Genomic DNA, 18540 nt, shown 5'->3' with positions numbered 1-18540 from the left:
TCCTTCTTCAAAAGGCAACATAACTACCTCTGGGCAGAAAAATAACTAAAACTGTTGGATGCAGAAAGTATAATGAGACAAAGCCAGAAAAAACAAGATGCCTACTGAAGCAGTTCATTAATTTAATTCCAAAATTATGATAAAGCACCATTTGTATACTTTTAATTCTTTAGAAAGCAGCACTGCTCTGGTATCTCTGCACCAAGAGTGTTGCACATGCAGATTTTGCTGTTTATTCAATTATGCTGTTACCTCTTCCTCCTATTTATGATAATTCCTTTCCAAATTTCCTCTCTTCTTCAGAAAGCAATGCTTTCACACCTCCCAGTCAAAACTCCAGTCTCTCTGAAGTGATTTTTTTCTCCAAGAGACAGCCAAGCCTGACACACCACCCCAGGGTTCCAGTTTGACTGTCTTTTCCTGCTACAGTGTTATAACACAGGATAAATTTTATTTTATTTCAGAGTCCTCTCTGGATATTGTTCTTTTGTTTAACAAAAACATGGTGAATGGTTCCAAGAACATCCCACTGTAACACAAATCCTTATTTATCCCACAATGCCTAAGACCACTGGCAAAGCGGTATGACTCTCCCCACTACACCTTTGATTAAAAGCAGCTGTAAACCAATGCAGCTCATTATTTCTGCCAGGATAACAAACCACAGTACTAGCTTTGTGATTTCCTTCAACAGAAAGAGGATTTCAAAACACCATCTCAGACAGACATCTCAGTCTTTACTAATTTCTTAGCCAGTGTTCAGAGATTTTGTTCAGTACCCAACAATTCTGGAATCAAACCTCCTTTGATACAAAGCTGTACCATATCCCACCAAAAAAAATTGGAACAGCATCTTTCCTAGAAAGTTTATTATCTGTAGTTTTGTGAGGTTTACTTGAAAGATGCATTACTGTAAGTTCCATTAAAAAAAAAAACAACACAAAAACAAACCAAAAACAATCCAGAAAAAGCAACAACCACAGTAGAAAAACACTTCAGGAAGAAACCAGTTTATAAGTATGGCCATTGAGGGCATTACAAAAGGCTCCACTGTGCTGCTGGAGAAAGAAGCCAATGAAGTGCCATTGCCAGAGTGAACAGAGCTCACAAAGCAGTTTAACTCTTCCCTTGGAAAGAGAAGTTAATCTGAAGTGCCAATCACATCATTCTTGAATATTTGCAGTAGAACATTTACAGTTTTTGTCACTGATGCTGTAGAATTGCTCTTCCACAGTACCACACTTCATGTGACACTGCAAGTTTGGAACTGTACAAGCCCAGAAAAGACAATTGTTATAATGTGGTGAATCTTTCAAACACAAATGTGTTAGAGAAAAGGGATCACAAAATCTGTCTGAAAGGGCTGGAAACCAAATTCAAATCCCTAGAACAGGAGGAAAAGAATTGAAGTTCTTGCTCAGTCTGAGAGCCTGCATGTGGTGACAGACACCATTTAGATGCCCTGGCAGGCCAGCCTGACACTGATGTCTCTGGTACACTGTCTGTTCTTACAAAGTAACCTCCATTATTGTAAATTTGGCTGAACAAAGATGAGATAGTCTGGAGTGCAATGCATCAGCTCAAACTGAGAAGATGAGCACAAACTTGTACTAACCACATAAACCTGCAAACATGACAGACTCTGTAAGAAGGCAGCTGAACATGGGCCCATGTTTGGGGAGCAGGTAGCAGCAACAGAGAGGCTGACTGGACAGAAAGAGAAGGCAAGAGGTAAATTCTCCTCATAAATTCATCAGGACATGCATAACAGCACCTACATCCCAGGAGAACGCAGGTGACTTCAGTGACACAGGACTCCTCCTTACAAGATAAAGATACAATAATTTTATCACAGTTGAGAAAGTGGTAGAGTTCTTTCACTAGAGAATAAAACTCTGAAGCAAAGCTGTTGGTGAGTAAAACAGCCTAAACCAGAGAGTTCTCAGGAAGGATGAGGAAAATTAGGTGGGAAGAATACACAGATGGTTCTTTGGCCCTACATCTGAAATAAAGGGAAATTTTACTTGGAGACTTTGGAAACCACACATGTCAGTAAAAACAATAATCAAAGCTCTAGGAAATGGTAGGGTTACTCCTCCATAAAGTGTCATGGATATAGCATTGTCAGCTCTCACCCAGAGCTCAGTGTAGATGTGTAGGTCTAAAGCAATTGCACATGAGCTCTCATTCAATTTAGCAGAGCCCATGCCCAAAAAGCCTGCTAAGGCAGAGAGCCAGCATCATTCCCATTTGAGTGAAGGGAGGCTTAAAGGCACAGTTCCCCATCTTGGTACCCCCTAAAGAGCATTTCATAAGTAATCTCTACCTAAAGGTACTTTATTGGATACATGATTATTTTCTATTATTCTTAATTTGGTTCATGTAGTAGGAAAGCCTGGAATTACCAGGAACAAACACATAGCAACAGAGTATTTGACTCATGGAAAGCATAAAGGAATCAATTCCAGTCTTGAAGACATGTGGCTCACAGACTGGGCCTCTCCTCGCAAAAAATGCAATCATTCAGGTTTTATTCTTAAAACTGAAACCATGAGCTTTCACTCCACTTGGAAAAATGCCCAATTCCTACTTAGGCACACTGACATCCTGGCAGAACTCGAGCTGCTACCCCTGTCTGAAGGTGTCTCCATGAAGTAAAGCTACAAACAGGCGAGCTGGTCCTTGGACACAAAAGCCTCCCAACAGATATTTGTCCCTTTCAGCATGCTAAAGAGGGCTGGAAGAGAGGATAATGGAAAGCATTCACCACTGAAAAGCATGAAACACTGGCCAGTCTGCACTATTTAAACAAAAGAGACCAAACATAAAATGAGAGAAGTAAAGCTGTGACTTGAAACAGAGAGATTCTCTTCTCAAGTTCTTTAAAATACCCAGTGATTTGGTCATAAAACATTTCATTTCATTTGAAGGAGGTTTCACTTCATTTTCATTAGAAGTTAGTACTGTGATGGGCTCATCCTGTGCATTCTATAATTTCCATATGCAGTTACTGTCTGCTGTGGGATCACACCAAGAACATGTCACGGGTCAGGGATGGCACTGCCTGAGGCTCAAGAGCCAAGCACAGCAAAAAGAAAAGGGAGGAAGAAAAAAGTCATTTATGTCCCCCAGTTTTTCTTCTCTCAGCCTCAGCATATTGACAAAAATTAATTTCTATAGGAAGGGAATTGCACTGTTTGCAAAGAAATCCTCTAGGATTTATTGATCTTTAAGAAAAATCTCATTAAGCAGAATAAGGAAAATTTACAACAGGTATGGGAAAACAAAACAATCTCTTGGGATCTTCACCAGGCCGAAACAGGATTAGCTCTGTAGTTTCTGTAATCTTCCTCACAGAAGAATGCTAATTCCGTCTCATTTGCTAGAATGAATAAAAAATTAAATATTTAGCACACCAGTAAATGAACCACCAACAGCCAGCTATTTAGAATCTTAGAAGACAATTAGCAGCTTTGTGGTCAAAGACAATTTTAGAAAATCACCACGTTTCTTTTTTTCCTTGTCATATTTTTGAAAAAGGTTGCCAGTATTAAAGATGTCATTTAACCTCATTAAAAAATGCCCCAAACACACAAAACCGCCAAGAACATGAATGTATAGAAGTAAATATGTACACAAGACCCCTCAAGATTTGTTTAACACAGTCTTCAGAATTGTTTGTATAAGCATTCAGCAAATTAAGTGATTGCATTTATAACACCTTCAAATGCTAGGAAAGTAATGAAGCATGATACAGTCTTTTTTTGTGCATTTTTCTGCTAGGAAAGGGAGAAAGAAACTTCTTTTTTCCATTAAATTAGCCTGTAGGTATAATAATTTAATACTTAGAGGATCAGTAGAATATTTTACAGATCACTTTACATTCTCCCTCATGACCCATCAAAATATGTGTCTGAAGAAGTTAATTTTTTGCCCTGCTGATGATTAATTCATGAGGCTTCGACAATATGCAAAGTGAAAGACACAAATTGGCTTCTCCAGCAATACCTTCAAATACCTCTAATTATTCACAGGGGATATGGCAGAGCTAAAGGACCCACAAAGGTTCAGAACAGTCACAATTCTTTCAACCCAGTAGGTCAAGGACTTCCTCTTCTAAAACAATAAGTCAGCAACATTACTAATTCAGAACAGAGACAAATCTGATGGAATGCCTTCACAATTATTAAACATGGAATTCTTTAAGGTGCTGAGCCAATAAATTCCACATTCGTTTTTTAAATTAAACCTCAAGTTAATGAAGTCTGCCTGTCTTGTAAAAAAAAAAAAAAGAAAAAAAAAAGAGTAGAAGGGGTTTTAGAATCTCAGCTAGAAAACAGACAAGACTATTTGTAATGAAGACTGAACACTTTATTAACATACACCCTGCTTAAAAAAAAATAAATAATGCAAGCATTAACTTTGCTGACTGGATAATAACTGTAATAATAATCACTACTACAGAGGCTTTCCTGAGGATACTTATCTAATGTCCTCATAATTTATAACTCTCTAGCCCAACCCTGTATACTGCCAAGGGCAATCAACTGCAGCTTAGGAAAAATGTTCTGCATGTATCAGAATTTCCCAGATTTTTGAGCAGTGATTCTGATTGTTTTATTCTAGTAAGTCTTGTCCAGACTAGATGTTGGGAAAATTTCATATCTCAGTAGGAGATTTCAAATTTTCTTACTGATTTAAAGAAAATGTACAAAATTATAAATTTTGTACAAAATGAGGACCAGTGGTACATGATAGATTATATCATTTCCTTGGTTTACTCTTTCCTACTTCTTGTTGAAGGAGAAAAGTAAAATCTTCAAGATTTTACTACAAAGATTTTACTACCCCACTCCTAACTTAGCTAATTTTCACATCAACACACTGGAACATATCCAAATTAAAAACGAGATAATGGCATATCACATTTTCCAAAGAATGGCTTTCCTCTTCTATCACAAATATGCTCTATATACTAATATAGACTAATATATATACCAATATAGACTAATATATATACTAATACAGACTATATTAATGACTAATAGTTGCTTATTCAGAAAAAAAAAAAAAAGAAAAAAAAAAGAAAAAAAGGAGCTTTAAATAATTTTCTGCCCTAAATGAATCACCCTTCCCTTTGTACAGAAACACAGAACAGGCTGCTGCATTCCCATTTCCTTTCACTGTAACATTTAGTCTGATGTTTTGACACCTTTTTTGAGATCACATCCAACTGCTTCACTGCTACAAACCCAGTTTCAAAGATGGATAAAATATACAAATACTTATCCATAACTGTTTGAAAGAAGACAGCTTTGTTATTTCTAATTCAACATTTGGCACTGTCATAAGCCTCTCTCCTGAACTGCACTGCCTCTTATGCTTTACATAGATAAAGATCATAGTTAAACTAACCTTCTGCTAGCTAAATTACAAATCTGTAAGGCTTGGGTGCCAGTAATCCTCACTTTTGCTTCACCCCACTCCACAGACAAAAAGACTTGGTGTAGTAAAAACTCTGATTCATATTACAGGAACACTCAAAGACCTTTAGGAAAGGTATATTGGGACCAGTTGTAGTTCACACCAGAGGAAAACACTGAAGAGACATCCCAAGTCACTTAAAACCAGAAAATAAATGGCAGGAAACAGGAGAGCCAAGTAACCTACGAGAAAGAAATCCCATTCAGTAGCTGGGGAGCAATCAGTGAGCACCAGGAGCAGGAGGGAGCCTCCTCTGTGAAGCCCCTGCACTTAGAGCAGAGGCAGTTAAAGCTTTCCAGCCAGGCAAATCAGATTCAAATGAGCAAACTGTCCATATCAAGGTGGAATGCAACCACATCCCTTAAGTACCCTGCTGCCACAAAATCATTCAGCCACATTTATGAGGAGCCCAAAGGACATCCAGGGACCATCAATTTTATCATGACAGACATTTCTTTACATTATTACCAAAAGACATGCCCTATATGTAGTCTCCTGTCAAAATGTGAGAAATCAGGTCAAGTTTCAACTCTTTGCTATGTTCAGCACATTCTCTAAATGATACTGCTCGAGCTTTCCTGAGCAATCTGGCTATCAGGCAGCACTGTATGCTGCACATTAAACAAATCTAATCTTATTTCATTATTCCATGCTGGTTCCACTACTTACATTTCTAACCAAAACATCAGTTTAAATGTTACTGATAAGACTAAGCAGACACGGTACTAATAACCTATCTGTCAATCATTTAAAATTACTCTCAGCAGAATTATAAGCATACCCTCTAAAAATCACAATTTGCATTCTGAACATTTGGAGTGCAGATACCTGCTGCCCTCAGACCAATGATTTGAATAATGCTTCCCTGAATAATTATCAAGTCATGTAAAGAGCATCAGAAATAGCATTTACTTTTCAGCAGCCTGTCCAAACATAATCAGCCAGTTATCAGTTTAATGCTACCACGAGGAACAGCATCTTCAGTCAATACAAATGTACTCCTACCTACTCCAGCTGCTTTCAGCGTGCTGTCTTCCTTCAAAATCAGTTTGTCATCATCTTCCAAACTCACTACAAGTTCACCGGTCTACAAATCAGAGAACCAGAGTACAAAGATAAGAGGAATTTAGTGATTTCCTCTTCTCCAGTCTTGTTTGACAGTGCAGAGATCTGCCTGCATCAAAGCATAAAAAAGGGGAAGAACACAGCTAATAATCTTACCTTAGATTTGTGTGCTTGGTGAATAATCTTCATTGTATCTGAAAGAAAAAACAGTGTTTTCCTAAAATAAGGCTTAAAAAGCAGACAACACTGAAAGTTGTACTTGGGGAAAGACAAACAAACAAAGGGGGAAGCTTCAAAATCTTTTGTTATTAACAATTTTGTGTATTCAACCAGAAAGAGGAGAAAACATCTTAATCTCACAGTCCTGCAGCCACAGTCTTAAAGCAGTCAATGCAACATTAAGGCACCACATCCTATTGGGCTCCTGTCTGCTGGCTGAATTACAATAACCAACTAATGACCATCTCAATTGCCAGTCAAAACACATCAATTTAAATGCCACTTAGGGTGTTTTAACTTAATAGGTTTTACACATGCAATTGGGGCAGGACCAACAGCATTTATGCACTGTCAACAGCTACAGCTAAGTTGATAGGCAGCAAGTGATTAAGACACAGTAACCTGATCACTTCAGATCATCCCTTGAAATTTCCCTTCTCATAAATACAGCACCCACCATCTACAGCAGAAATGTCATTAAGCAAGTTCATTTTACATGAACATCTACAGCCTCTTCTCTTCAATGCTATACCCTCTTCAATAATTTTTATCTTACATTTGTGCAGTGCAGTGCTTTTCGAATTTTTTTTTTTTTAAAGTACCACTTTCTTCTGGCAACATGGGCAGGACTTTTCCTGGGAAAAACGGGGAAAATAACAGACACTGAAGCCACTGGATAAGTGCAAAGACCCAGAGGGAATGACTTAAAGCCATGCAACATGAAAAAAAAATAGACTGAACTCTGAAGACTCTGTGTTTGAACAAATTTGGAGTAACACATCAATCCCTTCCCAGCAGAGAAGAAAAACCAGTTCTGCTTGTCAGCTCATTTTCTGTTCTAGTTTAGTTTTGTGCATTGAGAGAACATTACACGTTGAAATAGTCTGGTAAGAGAAGGATGTAGCAAAGTTAACTATTGGCTAAACCAACTTTCAAATTACCAGGAGCAAGTATTCAGATGTTCAGAATAACAGGGATCACATTCCCACTCAGAAGTTTGCTTCCATAGCATTCTGGCCCATTTTCAACACTATTTAAAACATTACATAAGGCAAGAAGTACTCTGTATTCTCATTGCAGAGCTCACTGAGAAAGCAGCCTTGGTATGTTGCAATAACTGTGGTATTAGAAGCAAGACAGACATTAAAGTGCAATTACCAGGCTCTATCTTGCATAGAAACATTACAAAAAGACCAAACAATCACAGAAAAAATATATTGCAATCATGAAACCTTTCTACTACAGCAAATAAACCCTGTGCCTGTTAGTTTTCAGCTCCTCTGTCTACTTTGATACGTTCCCTTTTCTCTAGTCTTTGTACAGTCATGTCCTGAAGTATTGTCTCAGTTTCACTTGCTCAGAACTCCACCACTGGCACCCAGCAGTTTATCATGGGTTCATCTGAGCTATTAAATGCCTTCTTTAACTCTGTTACAGAAATGAAACTATAGTCTCTTCTCATAAGCTAAATCCTCTGACTAGCCTTTGCTATTTCATCCCCATTTGGTCCCACTCAATCATACTGCCAATTTTTTTCTTGCCTTTTCTGATAATAGGATTATCATGGCAACTGATAAGATACCACTTTCTAAGTGGTTTTATGAACTACCAGCCATACTGCTCCACAGTCATGGATGAAAGAAATAAAACTGAAAAGCAGCTTGTGGAACAAGTTGCTACCCAGACTGCCAACATCGGTGAAAACCTAGCAATGACAAGGTACTAAGATAAAACTGACTCAGAAGAGTTCTAGACCAAGTACAAGAATAATCCATACGAAGAAATTAAGAGAAAATGGAAGTCAGAAGCTTTGAGATGTGAATTGGAGCACTAATCCAAGAGCAAAAATGTGATGGCACTGTACATGATGTAAAAACAAAGTGGTGCTGAATTCTGCAGGGAAGGAAGCTGAAACCAGCAAGCTGAGAGACAACCAGATCCAACCGAGATTTGTGGCACTGCCAAACAAAACAGGAGAAAAAGTCTGGCTCTTACTGGTACTATTCATGCAGAAGTCTCACTGCCCTTTCCTCACAAAAACACGAGAAAGACAGCAGAGTACTGTAGAGACAGCAGAGATGTCAAAAACATGAACCTGGATGATTCACAGCCCGAGGGGAAGGTGAGGAACCTGGCTTTGATTTTCCTGTGTGAAAATTTTCCTGCAGTTAGCACCATCACAGTAAGAGTAGGCCCCCCAGTAACTGGTGCAACAGGTTCTAAAGTTATGCTCAGTACAGTCAGGCCCTCAGCCACCAGGTATGTCTTGGGAAAAGCTAAACTGATCTCCAAGTGATGAAAGAACTAGCAGCTGGGACAGGCAGCACCAAGGATACAACTGAGAGCAGGAGCTCTGGACAGGAATCCCCCAAACAGCCAAAGCCACAGACAGGGTGAAGGGCACCTCCAAATTCAAACTTACACTTATAAATGTTAAGATCTTAAGTAACATATTAAAAATAATAAGAAACATTCAAATCCTTGCCACTGATGTATCATCAATCTTTAACTCTTTTTCTAAGTTCAATATGCACTCTCTGTTTCACCATCAGCAAGAGCATAAAATTAAATCCTTTGTTTTTTTTAAATGGACAAATAGAGTTTATTACCCTTTACATGTATTAAGTAGATTTCTCACTCAGTTCTTTGAATCACCATAGAGGACAGAGTTTGTCAACTCCAAGAACACGGGAGACAGAGGATCACTTGCAGGAAAACTACAAAGGAACTTTGAGAATTGCCAAGTTTAAGAAAAGATGTGACTGATAGCCGAGTTTACAAACTCCAAGAAAGGAAGCAATTTAGTCTATTTAAAAATTTTTCTCTGTCCCAAACAGATTAATTGGACATGTTCATGCCAATTGCACAAAAAGGAAATATACATATAGCTGTACATTAAAGTCAGCTTAAATTTCAACACATGCTATTTCATACCACCAGCTTGTATTTAAAAGCTTTCATATCTACTTGGAGCAAAGTTCCCCTGTTTCTCTTCTATTGTGTAAGCTATTTAAGTATATACGTCTTAAGCATTTTCTACTTCTTGCCTTCAGCTTCTGCTTCGCCATCAGTAAATAGATACTGAAGTACGTAAACACACAGAGAACTACAATTTCAAAGTGTTTCAAGATCACACGGTGCTCATTAGGGTAAAGACAGAGTTAAAAGGCACTTATAAAAGTAATAAAAAATTAATATCAAAACCCATCACTTCCCACTAGCAAATAATGTAAACCATGCAGCCTAATTCAAAGATTAAAACAGATCTTCAAAATAATGGTCAAGTTCTGCAGACAAGATCCCAGTGGCATAACTCCATCTACAGCAGCTGGATAGAGTTGCAAATGTAGGCAGGCACTGGTGCCAACATTAGTATTGTACAGCAGTTGTCTTTAAAGTTGTATAAATGCTGGTGTAAAATATTATGCGGTCATTCGTACATAATCACATCAAGAAGAATAAAAAACACCTACCATACTTGTAATTTTTAAAAGGAGGAGGAAGTCCTGTTCTTGAAGACACATCTATTAAAATAAAAGCACAAAGCTAAAACAAAGTTCTCTTTTTTTAATTATTTCCAATACTTCATTTTCCATTATTGTGCAAGGTATGCATCCCCTGGACAGCCTTTACATCAAAATAAATCTGCAACATAGGAGACTTGTTTGAGCATCAAATGCTCAAACACAGCCTTTGGCTCAGATTCTATAGTGACTCCATATGTGAATAATTTCATCTGAGCGTGAACAAAACACCCCACTAGGACAGTGCAATTAGGGTATGAACAGAGAGTCTGATCCTCCATAAATCTGCCGGGAACATCCTGTTAATGGCTTGCCCAGCATTTCTCTTTACCTTGTACAAACAGCTGACAACTGTCATTCAGAACTGAATGAACCGGTAGCCATGAGAACAAGCCACAGGCCAGGAAAAGGAAGCCAAACTGTAGAGAATTAACTCTTTAGCTTCTTGCAGGACACAGCCCATGTGTAACTGCAGGAACATTGTCACCTTCCCAGTGCCAGTGCTCCCTGTGACTTAACCAGGCCCTCAGAAAGCCCAGCCACCTGTGGGGTGCCCAAGAGCAAGTTGGCTGAAGCCATGATTTCTTCAGTAGTTTAACAATTTATCTCAAACTGCCTCTTCAAAACAGATTACAATAAAGGAAGGAACAGGACTTTTGGGTCCCTGTGGAATGAGGTTCTAAAAAGTCTCGTTCAAGACACTGACTTTGTCTCAAATAACAGTGAGTAGCAATATTGCACACATCAAAAGCAAGTTTTGTAGCATTGTTTTCTATTTTCTTGTTCATAAGAGCAGCTGTGCCATGTGTTCTGAAAGTGCTTGCAGTTTTCCAAAAGCATCCTAAGATCTTGCCATGTCTATCCCTGTCTAGAACTATGGAAATTGCCAATCACAAGACACCTGTGAGTCCCAGGGCAATGTCCTAGGAGTTGCTCAAATGTTATAATCTATAACAGCTCAAGACTTGCTTAAACTGACTTCATGCAAAAAAAAAAAAAAAAAAAATTATGTTATTTTGTACCCTATGAATGTCTCCATTGAGGTGTGTGGAAATACACCTGCAGGATTAAGGGTAACACCCTAATTACCAAGTCACTGTGTGGGCTGGTCTGCAGTACTTAACTTTTAGATTCACTGTCACTTTCAACAGGCTTCTAAAAGAGAAAGCCCACAGATGAGTAAATCTGCACCACAAAGCTCAAGATGGAGACAGAAACTCAAAAGCAAACATTCTCAGTGAGCCCACACAGCATCAAAAAAATTTTCAACATTCTCTTTTCTCACAAATAGCAAACAGACTTGTGTGCCCACATTCCACATATTTGTGTAGTTAGGATCAAAGACTTTCTATTAATTTATTCCTATTAATTTATGAATATTTGCCTGACAGCACCACTCAAGGAGCCTGAGGCACTGAGCCAAATGCAGCAATGCCCTTGTTTCCTTTAGGCTAAACACGAGGATTTGGGCAGGAGGAGCAGTGCATCCAAATTCAAGCATGGCACACCGACCATGGAAGCTCTTATTAACTCCAGACCTTTCATCTAAGGAAGGAAAGCACACAGGGGATGCAGACACAAATTTGGCATCTCTACCAAAGCCACAGGATTCCCATTCATTTGCTCCCCTCCACTTTCTTGTGCAGGGACAGCAACACTTGGGACTGGAGCGAACGAATGAGAGAAGCACACGTTACCCTTGCGCACAAAAGCGATGAACTCCTTCACTGTCTGATCCAAGGGGACGCCATGGTACACCACAGGTCTGAAATTACGGTGCTCAAAAGAGCGCACAAGACGAACTGTGACGGTCGAGCTTTCTGCTGACATGAGAATTAATTCTGAATAACCTGGGAAACATTAAAGAGAGGGATTGTTGCCTTTCCTCTGTGCATGAGCACGGCTGGAAAACAAGGTGCAGGTGAGCCTCATGCAAAGAATAAAAGATGGTGAGAAATCCAACAGCATTCTGCCTTTCAGGATTTCACTTCTATGATTCTTACTGGAGCAGTAACAGGGTCTCAAAACAAACAGGGCATTACTGATACTGCACACCACATACTCCAGGATCTGTGCTGAGTAATGTCACACCAGACTCCCTGCTAAACATGCAGAAGTGCTATGGATAAATTCAAGTGTATTGTGTGGGTTTTAAGTGACTGAACACTTTACCTACTGGGCTAACTCTGTGCTCTACAACAATGTCCTAATACAAAAAACCCAAAGACTTTTTTAACATACTTATGTTGTAGAGAGTGTAATACTCTGAAAAATGCCTAAGCTGTTACACAATGCTCATTTTCACCTCCCCAGGGGAAGTGAAAAACCACCACCACATACAGAGGCAAATAATTTTCCTGGTACACAACTGCATAGTTAAGGGGTTTAATTTATAATAGTTGGTTTCTAGAATGGCTCTGTGGGCTTATACTAGAGAGCAGAGCCTAAAACAGAGTGGCCTTGTCAACCCCAAACCCTCTTCAAACAAGCCCATGTATTGTTCCATTGAGTTTTTTCTCCCCACAGGAAAATAAGATCTTTTCTGCTTTGACAAACTTCTCTTATTTTTGGCGCTGGGCATCCCTCAGCTTCCTGGCCACATACTGAAGTGCCATGCTGCTGCAGCAACCAGCAAGGACTGCAGCCCATGTGCTCCAACATCAGAACAACCTTTGTACCTCCCATCCCTGAGCAAGCACCTCAGTCACCACCTCCAGGCTTGAGAGTGAACCTTTTACCTATTCATCCCCTTATGTTCTTTCTTATGTTCTTTCCTGTGTGTCTTTTTTTTTTTGCTGTGGGGTTATTTAAATGCCTCCCAACCCTGGCTGTATTTGTCCCAGCTTTTGTTTTGCCTGGCAAAGCAAACTATCAATATTTTCATCAAGTACTATCTGCAGAAATGGGACAAAGACCTTCCACCACACAAAGCAACTTGCATTTACACTGCTTTGGTTAATAACCCACTAAATTACAATTCCATTTTAAATGAGCTGTATGTATCACACACCACACAAATAAAACATGCCTATCAAAAAAAAAAAAAAAAAACCAAACAAAAAAACCACATACTTTGCACCTGAAAATAACTCGATTTATACTAAACAGCAAAGACAGATGTTTTCTTGGTGCTATTCCACATGGGCTGGTGACTCGGGGAGTGCAGCAAAGGGCACAGCATTCAACTCACTTGCTCCAAAGCAACATGGAAAAACACTGTGGGGACACAGAATCGGGAGCTCAATCAGAAATTCGCCAATTTTCATATTTACTACTCAAACCGATCGCACGCAGGTCTGGGACCACGTACTACCCCTCGCCTCCATGGGGACAAGAAGGCAGGTGGGAGGCGCTGGTGGCCCATTCCTCTGGGAGAGAGGAACGGGCCGGGACCCACAACAGCCCCAGAACCGCAGCCCCAGAACCACAACCCCCGCCTCTCCCCGCCGCCCGCCCTACCGGGCCCATTACCACTCTCCACCGGCACTTCCGGGTCCCGACCCGCCCGCCGGCTCCGCCAATCGCGTTCTTTCCTTGGCACCCTCTGAGACTCGGGATTGGCTGCGAGGGCTCTGCCCCGCCCCCCCCGCGCCGCGCCCCTCGCGCCGCCGCTGTGTCCTCACGCCCTGATGAATGGGAGGCACCAGCGCCGCCTCCGCATTGGCTCCTTGCCCGCCCTGCGCCCGCCCCCGGCCCGCGCTGATTGGTGCTCGCGGGGCCCGCGGCGCTGCGATTGGCCGGCGGCCGGTCTGGCGAGGGGTGAGGCGGGCGCGCGGCGGGGGTGGCGAGGCAGAAGCGGCGGGGCCCGGAACCGCGCTGTGTTCGCTGCAATGACCGAGGTGCGGGGGGCGCCGGGGCTGCGGGGAGCCGGGGGGACCTGGGGGGCTCCGGGTACCTTCCCTTCACTCACCCGCTGCCGCCTTCCCCCCAGGCCGCGTTCCAGAAAGCTGCCGAGGAGGTGAAGCAGCTGAAATCGCAGCCCACGGACCAGGAGATGCTGGACATCTACAGCCACTACAAACAGGCCACGGTGGGCGACGTGAACACGGGTAGGTGCCGCTGGAGACGCTTCGGGAGGCAAAACCCGTCCCCGTTGCGCTTCCCTCAGTCCCGCGGCTCAGCGCAAGTGACTCGGTGCCGACTTGGCACGGATTTGTGTGCGGGAGGGCACAGCCGGACCCGATAAGGCCTTGTGCAATTCGGCCTTTTTAGATAAACCCGGCTGCCGCCATCTGTGCCGCGCACTGAGGGCCTGAGGATGCTTTGTGCAAATATTGGCATTGGGATTTTTGGAGACCTGTGTCAGTAGGTAGCTGCTCAGGCCGAAGGGTGCTGCTTTCATGCTAACACTTCTCGGTTATACAGACTTAAACTGCGAGGCAAACGATACAAGGGTGGAATTGCCACACTAGAGGGAATGATACATACAGTTTATTTAGACTGGGTTGGCTGCTTAAAATAGTACTGGAGAGTAAAACCAGTAGAGGAGAAAACTTTTCTAGGAGCTGCAATTAAATATATTTCAGAAAGTCTGTACCAAAAATATGTCTGCAAGTACACAGTGCAAAATGTTTGTGGCTACTGCTCTCGCTACAATGCTGTCCATGGCAGCTCAGCCTTTGGAATAACGTTTTAAGTGTAGCGTGTCTCTGTCGACCTTGTGTAATGCTGTAGTAGCTAGAATTAGAAAGGGAAAAGGTCATTTCTTTGGAGTGCTGGCCTCCTAACCCAGTAGCTGGCAAAGTTTATTGAGTGTTCTTTGATTTAAAAGCTGGCAGTGAAGCGTGCAGGAAATGGTAAGTAAATTAATCTCCTTTTTCCAAAGTTGGCAACGTGAGGGAGAAAAGAAATTACTTTGGGGTTAAGATGCGATCCTTTTGCTGTGGCTGGACCTCAGCATTATTAGTGCTTGACAGGCTGAAAGGCTGCTCCAGAGCTGTGAATATGCCACCATTCCTGCAAGTGCCTGCACTCCCGTGAAGCTGCAGCCAACGTGAGTTGGCTGGAGAAGCAGCCCCTGGGAGGGTGACTGGTGAGGTTTGTGCTGTAGAGAAGTGGAGCTGCCAACTGGAGCTACAGGTCACTGTGCCATGGGAGCTGCCCAGATCCATTTGTGAGTTCTAAGAACTGTCTTTAAGGAGAGAAAGAGAGAGGAAGTAAAACCACAAAGAGGACTTTACACAAAGATTAACCATATACATGTCATTCAGTTTCTACTTGGCCACATCACAGCCTGCCGTGAAGTGAGTCAGATTTTCAGCATTTCCAAATGCAGATGCAGAACTATAGGGTAGAAACACATGATGATAATGAGTTCTAAGCTGTATATTACTACAAACAGCTGTCTGTTTTCGTGTCTCTGCCTGTAATGGACCTCAGGGTATTTCAGCTTTACTTTAGAGCTAGTGTTCTTTAATTGGATTGCTTTTATCTGACAGCAGGCTCTTCAGAAAGTACAACTAAACCAAATCACAATAGTTGGTGCTCTTCTTCTCAAATGCTGCTGTATCAAGGGAATTTGAAAGAGTCTATTTCTGTTGTCACCAACCACGTTATAACATATTCCCCTCAGGTGATCTGCTGGCTACAGGTTAGCAAACAACAAATTCCCCTGAGGTGATCTGCTTGCTACAGGTTAGCAAATAACAGCTGCAGGGATGAGCCATTGTATTTACTCACGGTTAAGAGCTAACTAAGCCTTCAAGTGGGTATTACTACAGCCAGATCACACAAACTAATCCTGCTGCTTATCCTGTCTCTCTCAGAGCGCCCTGGCATGCTGGACTTCAAAGGTAAAGCAAAGTGGGATGCCTGGAGTGCATTGAAAGGTATGTGTCTGATTAAATAAATGAATAAAATTACCACTGGAAAGCTAGTCAGAAAGGCACATGTAGTTCAGCAAGAAACAGAACAGTGTTGCATTTTGATACAAGAGTTCTAGAAGTTCAGAATGCCATGATAATAAACTTGAATTACCTGTCCAAGACAAAAATAATCCTGAAAAATATGGCCTGTGTGAAAGGGAATTAGGGTGCAAAATACCCAGCTGGCCTAAGATGTTAAATAAAGAGGAAGAACAGCAGCAGAAATCTCAATTTGCTTTCTTGGTCCCAGCCTAGTACCCCAAAGACTGAGCTCTCCCTCCAGCTGTTGAGCATCTTCCAGCTAGGAAAGCTTTGGAAGAAACAACTGAGCTCCCAGCTCTAAATGAGGAGCCAAACAAGTGGTCTAATCTATGACAATAGGTCTTTTTGTCTCTTTTTTTAAAGAATAGCTTTCCTGTAATAATTGTCAGTGACACTAACAGAACTAATACACTGCTTGGTTGCTGTCTGAGCGAAAACAACTTTGCTTGGAAACATTGTTTTTTTGTGACTGTTGGAATGCATTTGTTTAAAACTTTAGCAGTGGATTCACAGCCAGGTGACCTTCGTGGCTCCTTTGCTCTGGTAGCATGGCTGTAGCGAGCAGTTGTGACTTGTAAAAGGCATCTTAATCTTTGAAAGGTATCTGACTGCTTCCTGTGTTCTGTCCCTCAGGAATGTCCAAAGAAGATGCAATGAAAGCTTACATAGCAAAAGTGGAAGAACTAAAGGGCAAATACGGCATCTGAGGACTGGATAAATCAACTACATGCACGCCTGAAGCCTGCCTTATTTCTAATAATGTAGAAAACTGGTTTCTAAGAGTAACTTTAGATACCTAACGTGTCATAGTCGGTTCTCCTCACGCCTGTAGCTGTGGAGAAGTTATGTACCTGCCTAATGTACTGACACGGTATAAATTCCTTCTGGGAACAAAAATGTGGAACTCATTAAAGTGCATTTGGTACTTTAGCTGTTGTGCTGGTCATCCCTTAGCGATCACTGTGAGCTCATCCCTGTCGCCGCTGCCGAGCGGAGCTGCCTCCCCCGTCCTTGTGCCACTAGAGGGAGTCGGTCACCTGTGTTCGGGCACTGCCGACTCCTGTCCAAAGCACTCCTTTCCAGAGAGGTGAGTGGCAAGCCACAGAAGCTGGAGCACCACAGAACCTATCTGGAAATTATTATCTCTAATGCTGTGCGTGCTAAGAACAAGGTGCTTGATACTTGTTGCCCAAAGCTTTCAACAGCTTTTTAGTCAACAATTGCCAAATCATCTTTCATGAAACACATCTGGGCCATGTTATTTCCCAACAACGTTTGGCTTCTAGAGAAAAGGCAAATACTGAACACAAAGCCTTCCCTGGGAAAGGAAGGGTTCCACAGGCAGTGGAGTTGATTCTCTTGATGCTGTGAAAGCAAGAGAATCAACCTGATGTTGCCATGCAGTTGGCTGCAGTGAGGGGTGAGTCACGTACAGACTGGCTGAGCACTGGCAAGACTGCTCGAAGAGAAAGACTTAGTGATCATCAGCAGAAGTTCAATTACAAAACACACAGTTGTGACTGTCTGTAGTAAGCCAGTTGTTTTGGTCTGCCTAGTGCAGTCTCTTGGAGCTGCTGATAATGGAAAGGGAAGATTTTGCTTTTAAAATGTGACACCGAACTATTCCAGCATAGAGCATTTGAGGATGAAATCACAACCTTACACAGGAAAAAGGCATTATAATTCCTGCTGTACTGGTTGGCATCTAAATAGGTGAGGACTTCAAGCACTCTCAGATAAACAATTGATTTGTAGAACTACATAGGGATGGAAACTAGATTATGTATCTGTCTAGGTAAATACAGTTTTGTAGCTAGTTATACATGGTAAGTAATAGATTTGGAGATTACTTCACATGCTTTCAAAAATTGTAACTTCCCCCTTTATTACTTTTAATGGGAAATGCTCTTAGAGCTGCTTTTTGTCCTTCAAAATGTGTTAGGATACAGAGCAAAACAAAAATGGCAATTTATTCTTGTTCCTCCTTGTTCTTCTGGCTAAGTAAAATAAACATTTGGGGTTTTTTACCTGCTCTTATATCCTCCGTTACTTGAGATTGTCTTCATTTACTTTGCAAGAGAGAGGTAAGAGCAGATGTTCACCATAAGAAATGCTTTTACCTCTTCTCTAGCCCTAAATTCCACATCTTCTATAGCTCCATCTTGGCAGCTGTATTTTGTGAAGCTGGTTATCCTTAAAGGATTCTGCCAACCTTTATGAAAGCAAAGCTCACACCAGCAAATGCTCCCACATTGCTCTCATTTGCTGGAAGCTGATGCACTGTGAGCACACATTTTTTGCCAGCACATTTTCTGTCAAAACAGATGTAGCCAGAATTTTTG

The 18540-nt window shown here is 41.4% G+C and overlaps 2 protein-coding genes and 1 long non-coding RNA gene across 14 annotated transcripts; 2 read left to right on the top strand and 1 right to left on the bottom strand.

Annotated features, from left to right (window-relative positions):
• Positions 1–83: 83 nt before the first annotated feature.
• C7H2orf76 (chromosome 7 C2orf76 homolog) lies at positions 84–14275 on the bottom strand. Of its 12 annotated transcripts, none has more exons than XM_015634758.2 (7): positions 13764–13824; positions 13365–13508; positions 11990–12142; positions 10242–10292; positions 6706–6743; positions 6490–6571; positions 84–3382 (listed from the first exon to the last, which is right to left on the bottom strand). In XM_015634758.2, the coding sequence occupies exons 3-7, from the start codon at positions 12120–12122 to the stop codon at positions 3306–3308; spliced, it is 381 nt and encodes a 126-aa protein (XP_015490244.1). In that variant the 5' UTR covers positions 12123–12142; positions 13365–13508; positions 13764–13824; the 3' UTR covers positions 84–3305. The 12 variants fall into 12 exon arrangements, with proteins under 12 accessions (XP_015490244.1, XP_015490245.1, XP_015490249.1 ...); XM_015634759.1 differs by having other exon boundaries at positions 13752–13803; XM_015634763.3 differs by having other exon boundaries at positions 13483–13508; positions 13764–13779.
• Positions 7342–12145, top strand: LOC117244749. The gene is made up of 2 exons (XR_004498402.1): positions 7342–8890; positions 11939–12145. It is a non-coding gene; the product is annotated as an uncharacterized LOC117244749 (long non-coding RNA).
• Positions 14026–17128, top strand: DBI (diazepam binding inhibitor, acyl-CoA binding protein). The gene is made up of 4 exons (XM_015634764.2): positions 14026–14131; positions 14224–14341; positions 16058–16120; positions 16832–17128. The coding sequence occupies exons 1-4, from the start codon at positions 14123–14125 to the stop codon at positions 16903–16905; spliced, it is 264 nt and encodes an 87-aa protein (XP_015490250.1). The 5' UTR covers positions 14026–14122; the 3' UTR covers positions 16906–17128.
• The last annotated feature ends 1412 nt before the right edge of the window (positions 17129–18540 follow it).

This window comes from Parus major, chromosome 7, assembly GCF_001522545.3.
Source record: "Parus major isolate Abel chromosome 7, Parus_major1.1, whole genome shotgun sequence".
In the NCBI taxonomy this organism is placed as follows: Eukaryota; Metazoa; Chordata; class Aves; order Passeriformes; family Paridae; genus Parus; species Parus major.
This window is presented reverse-complemented; position numbering and strand designations above follow the sequence as displayed.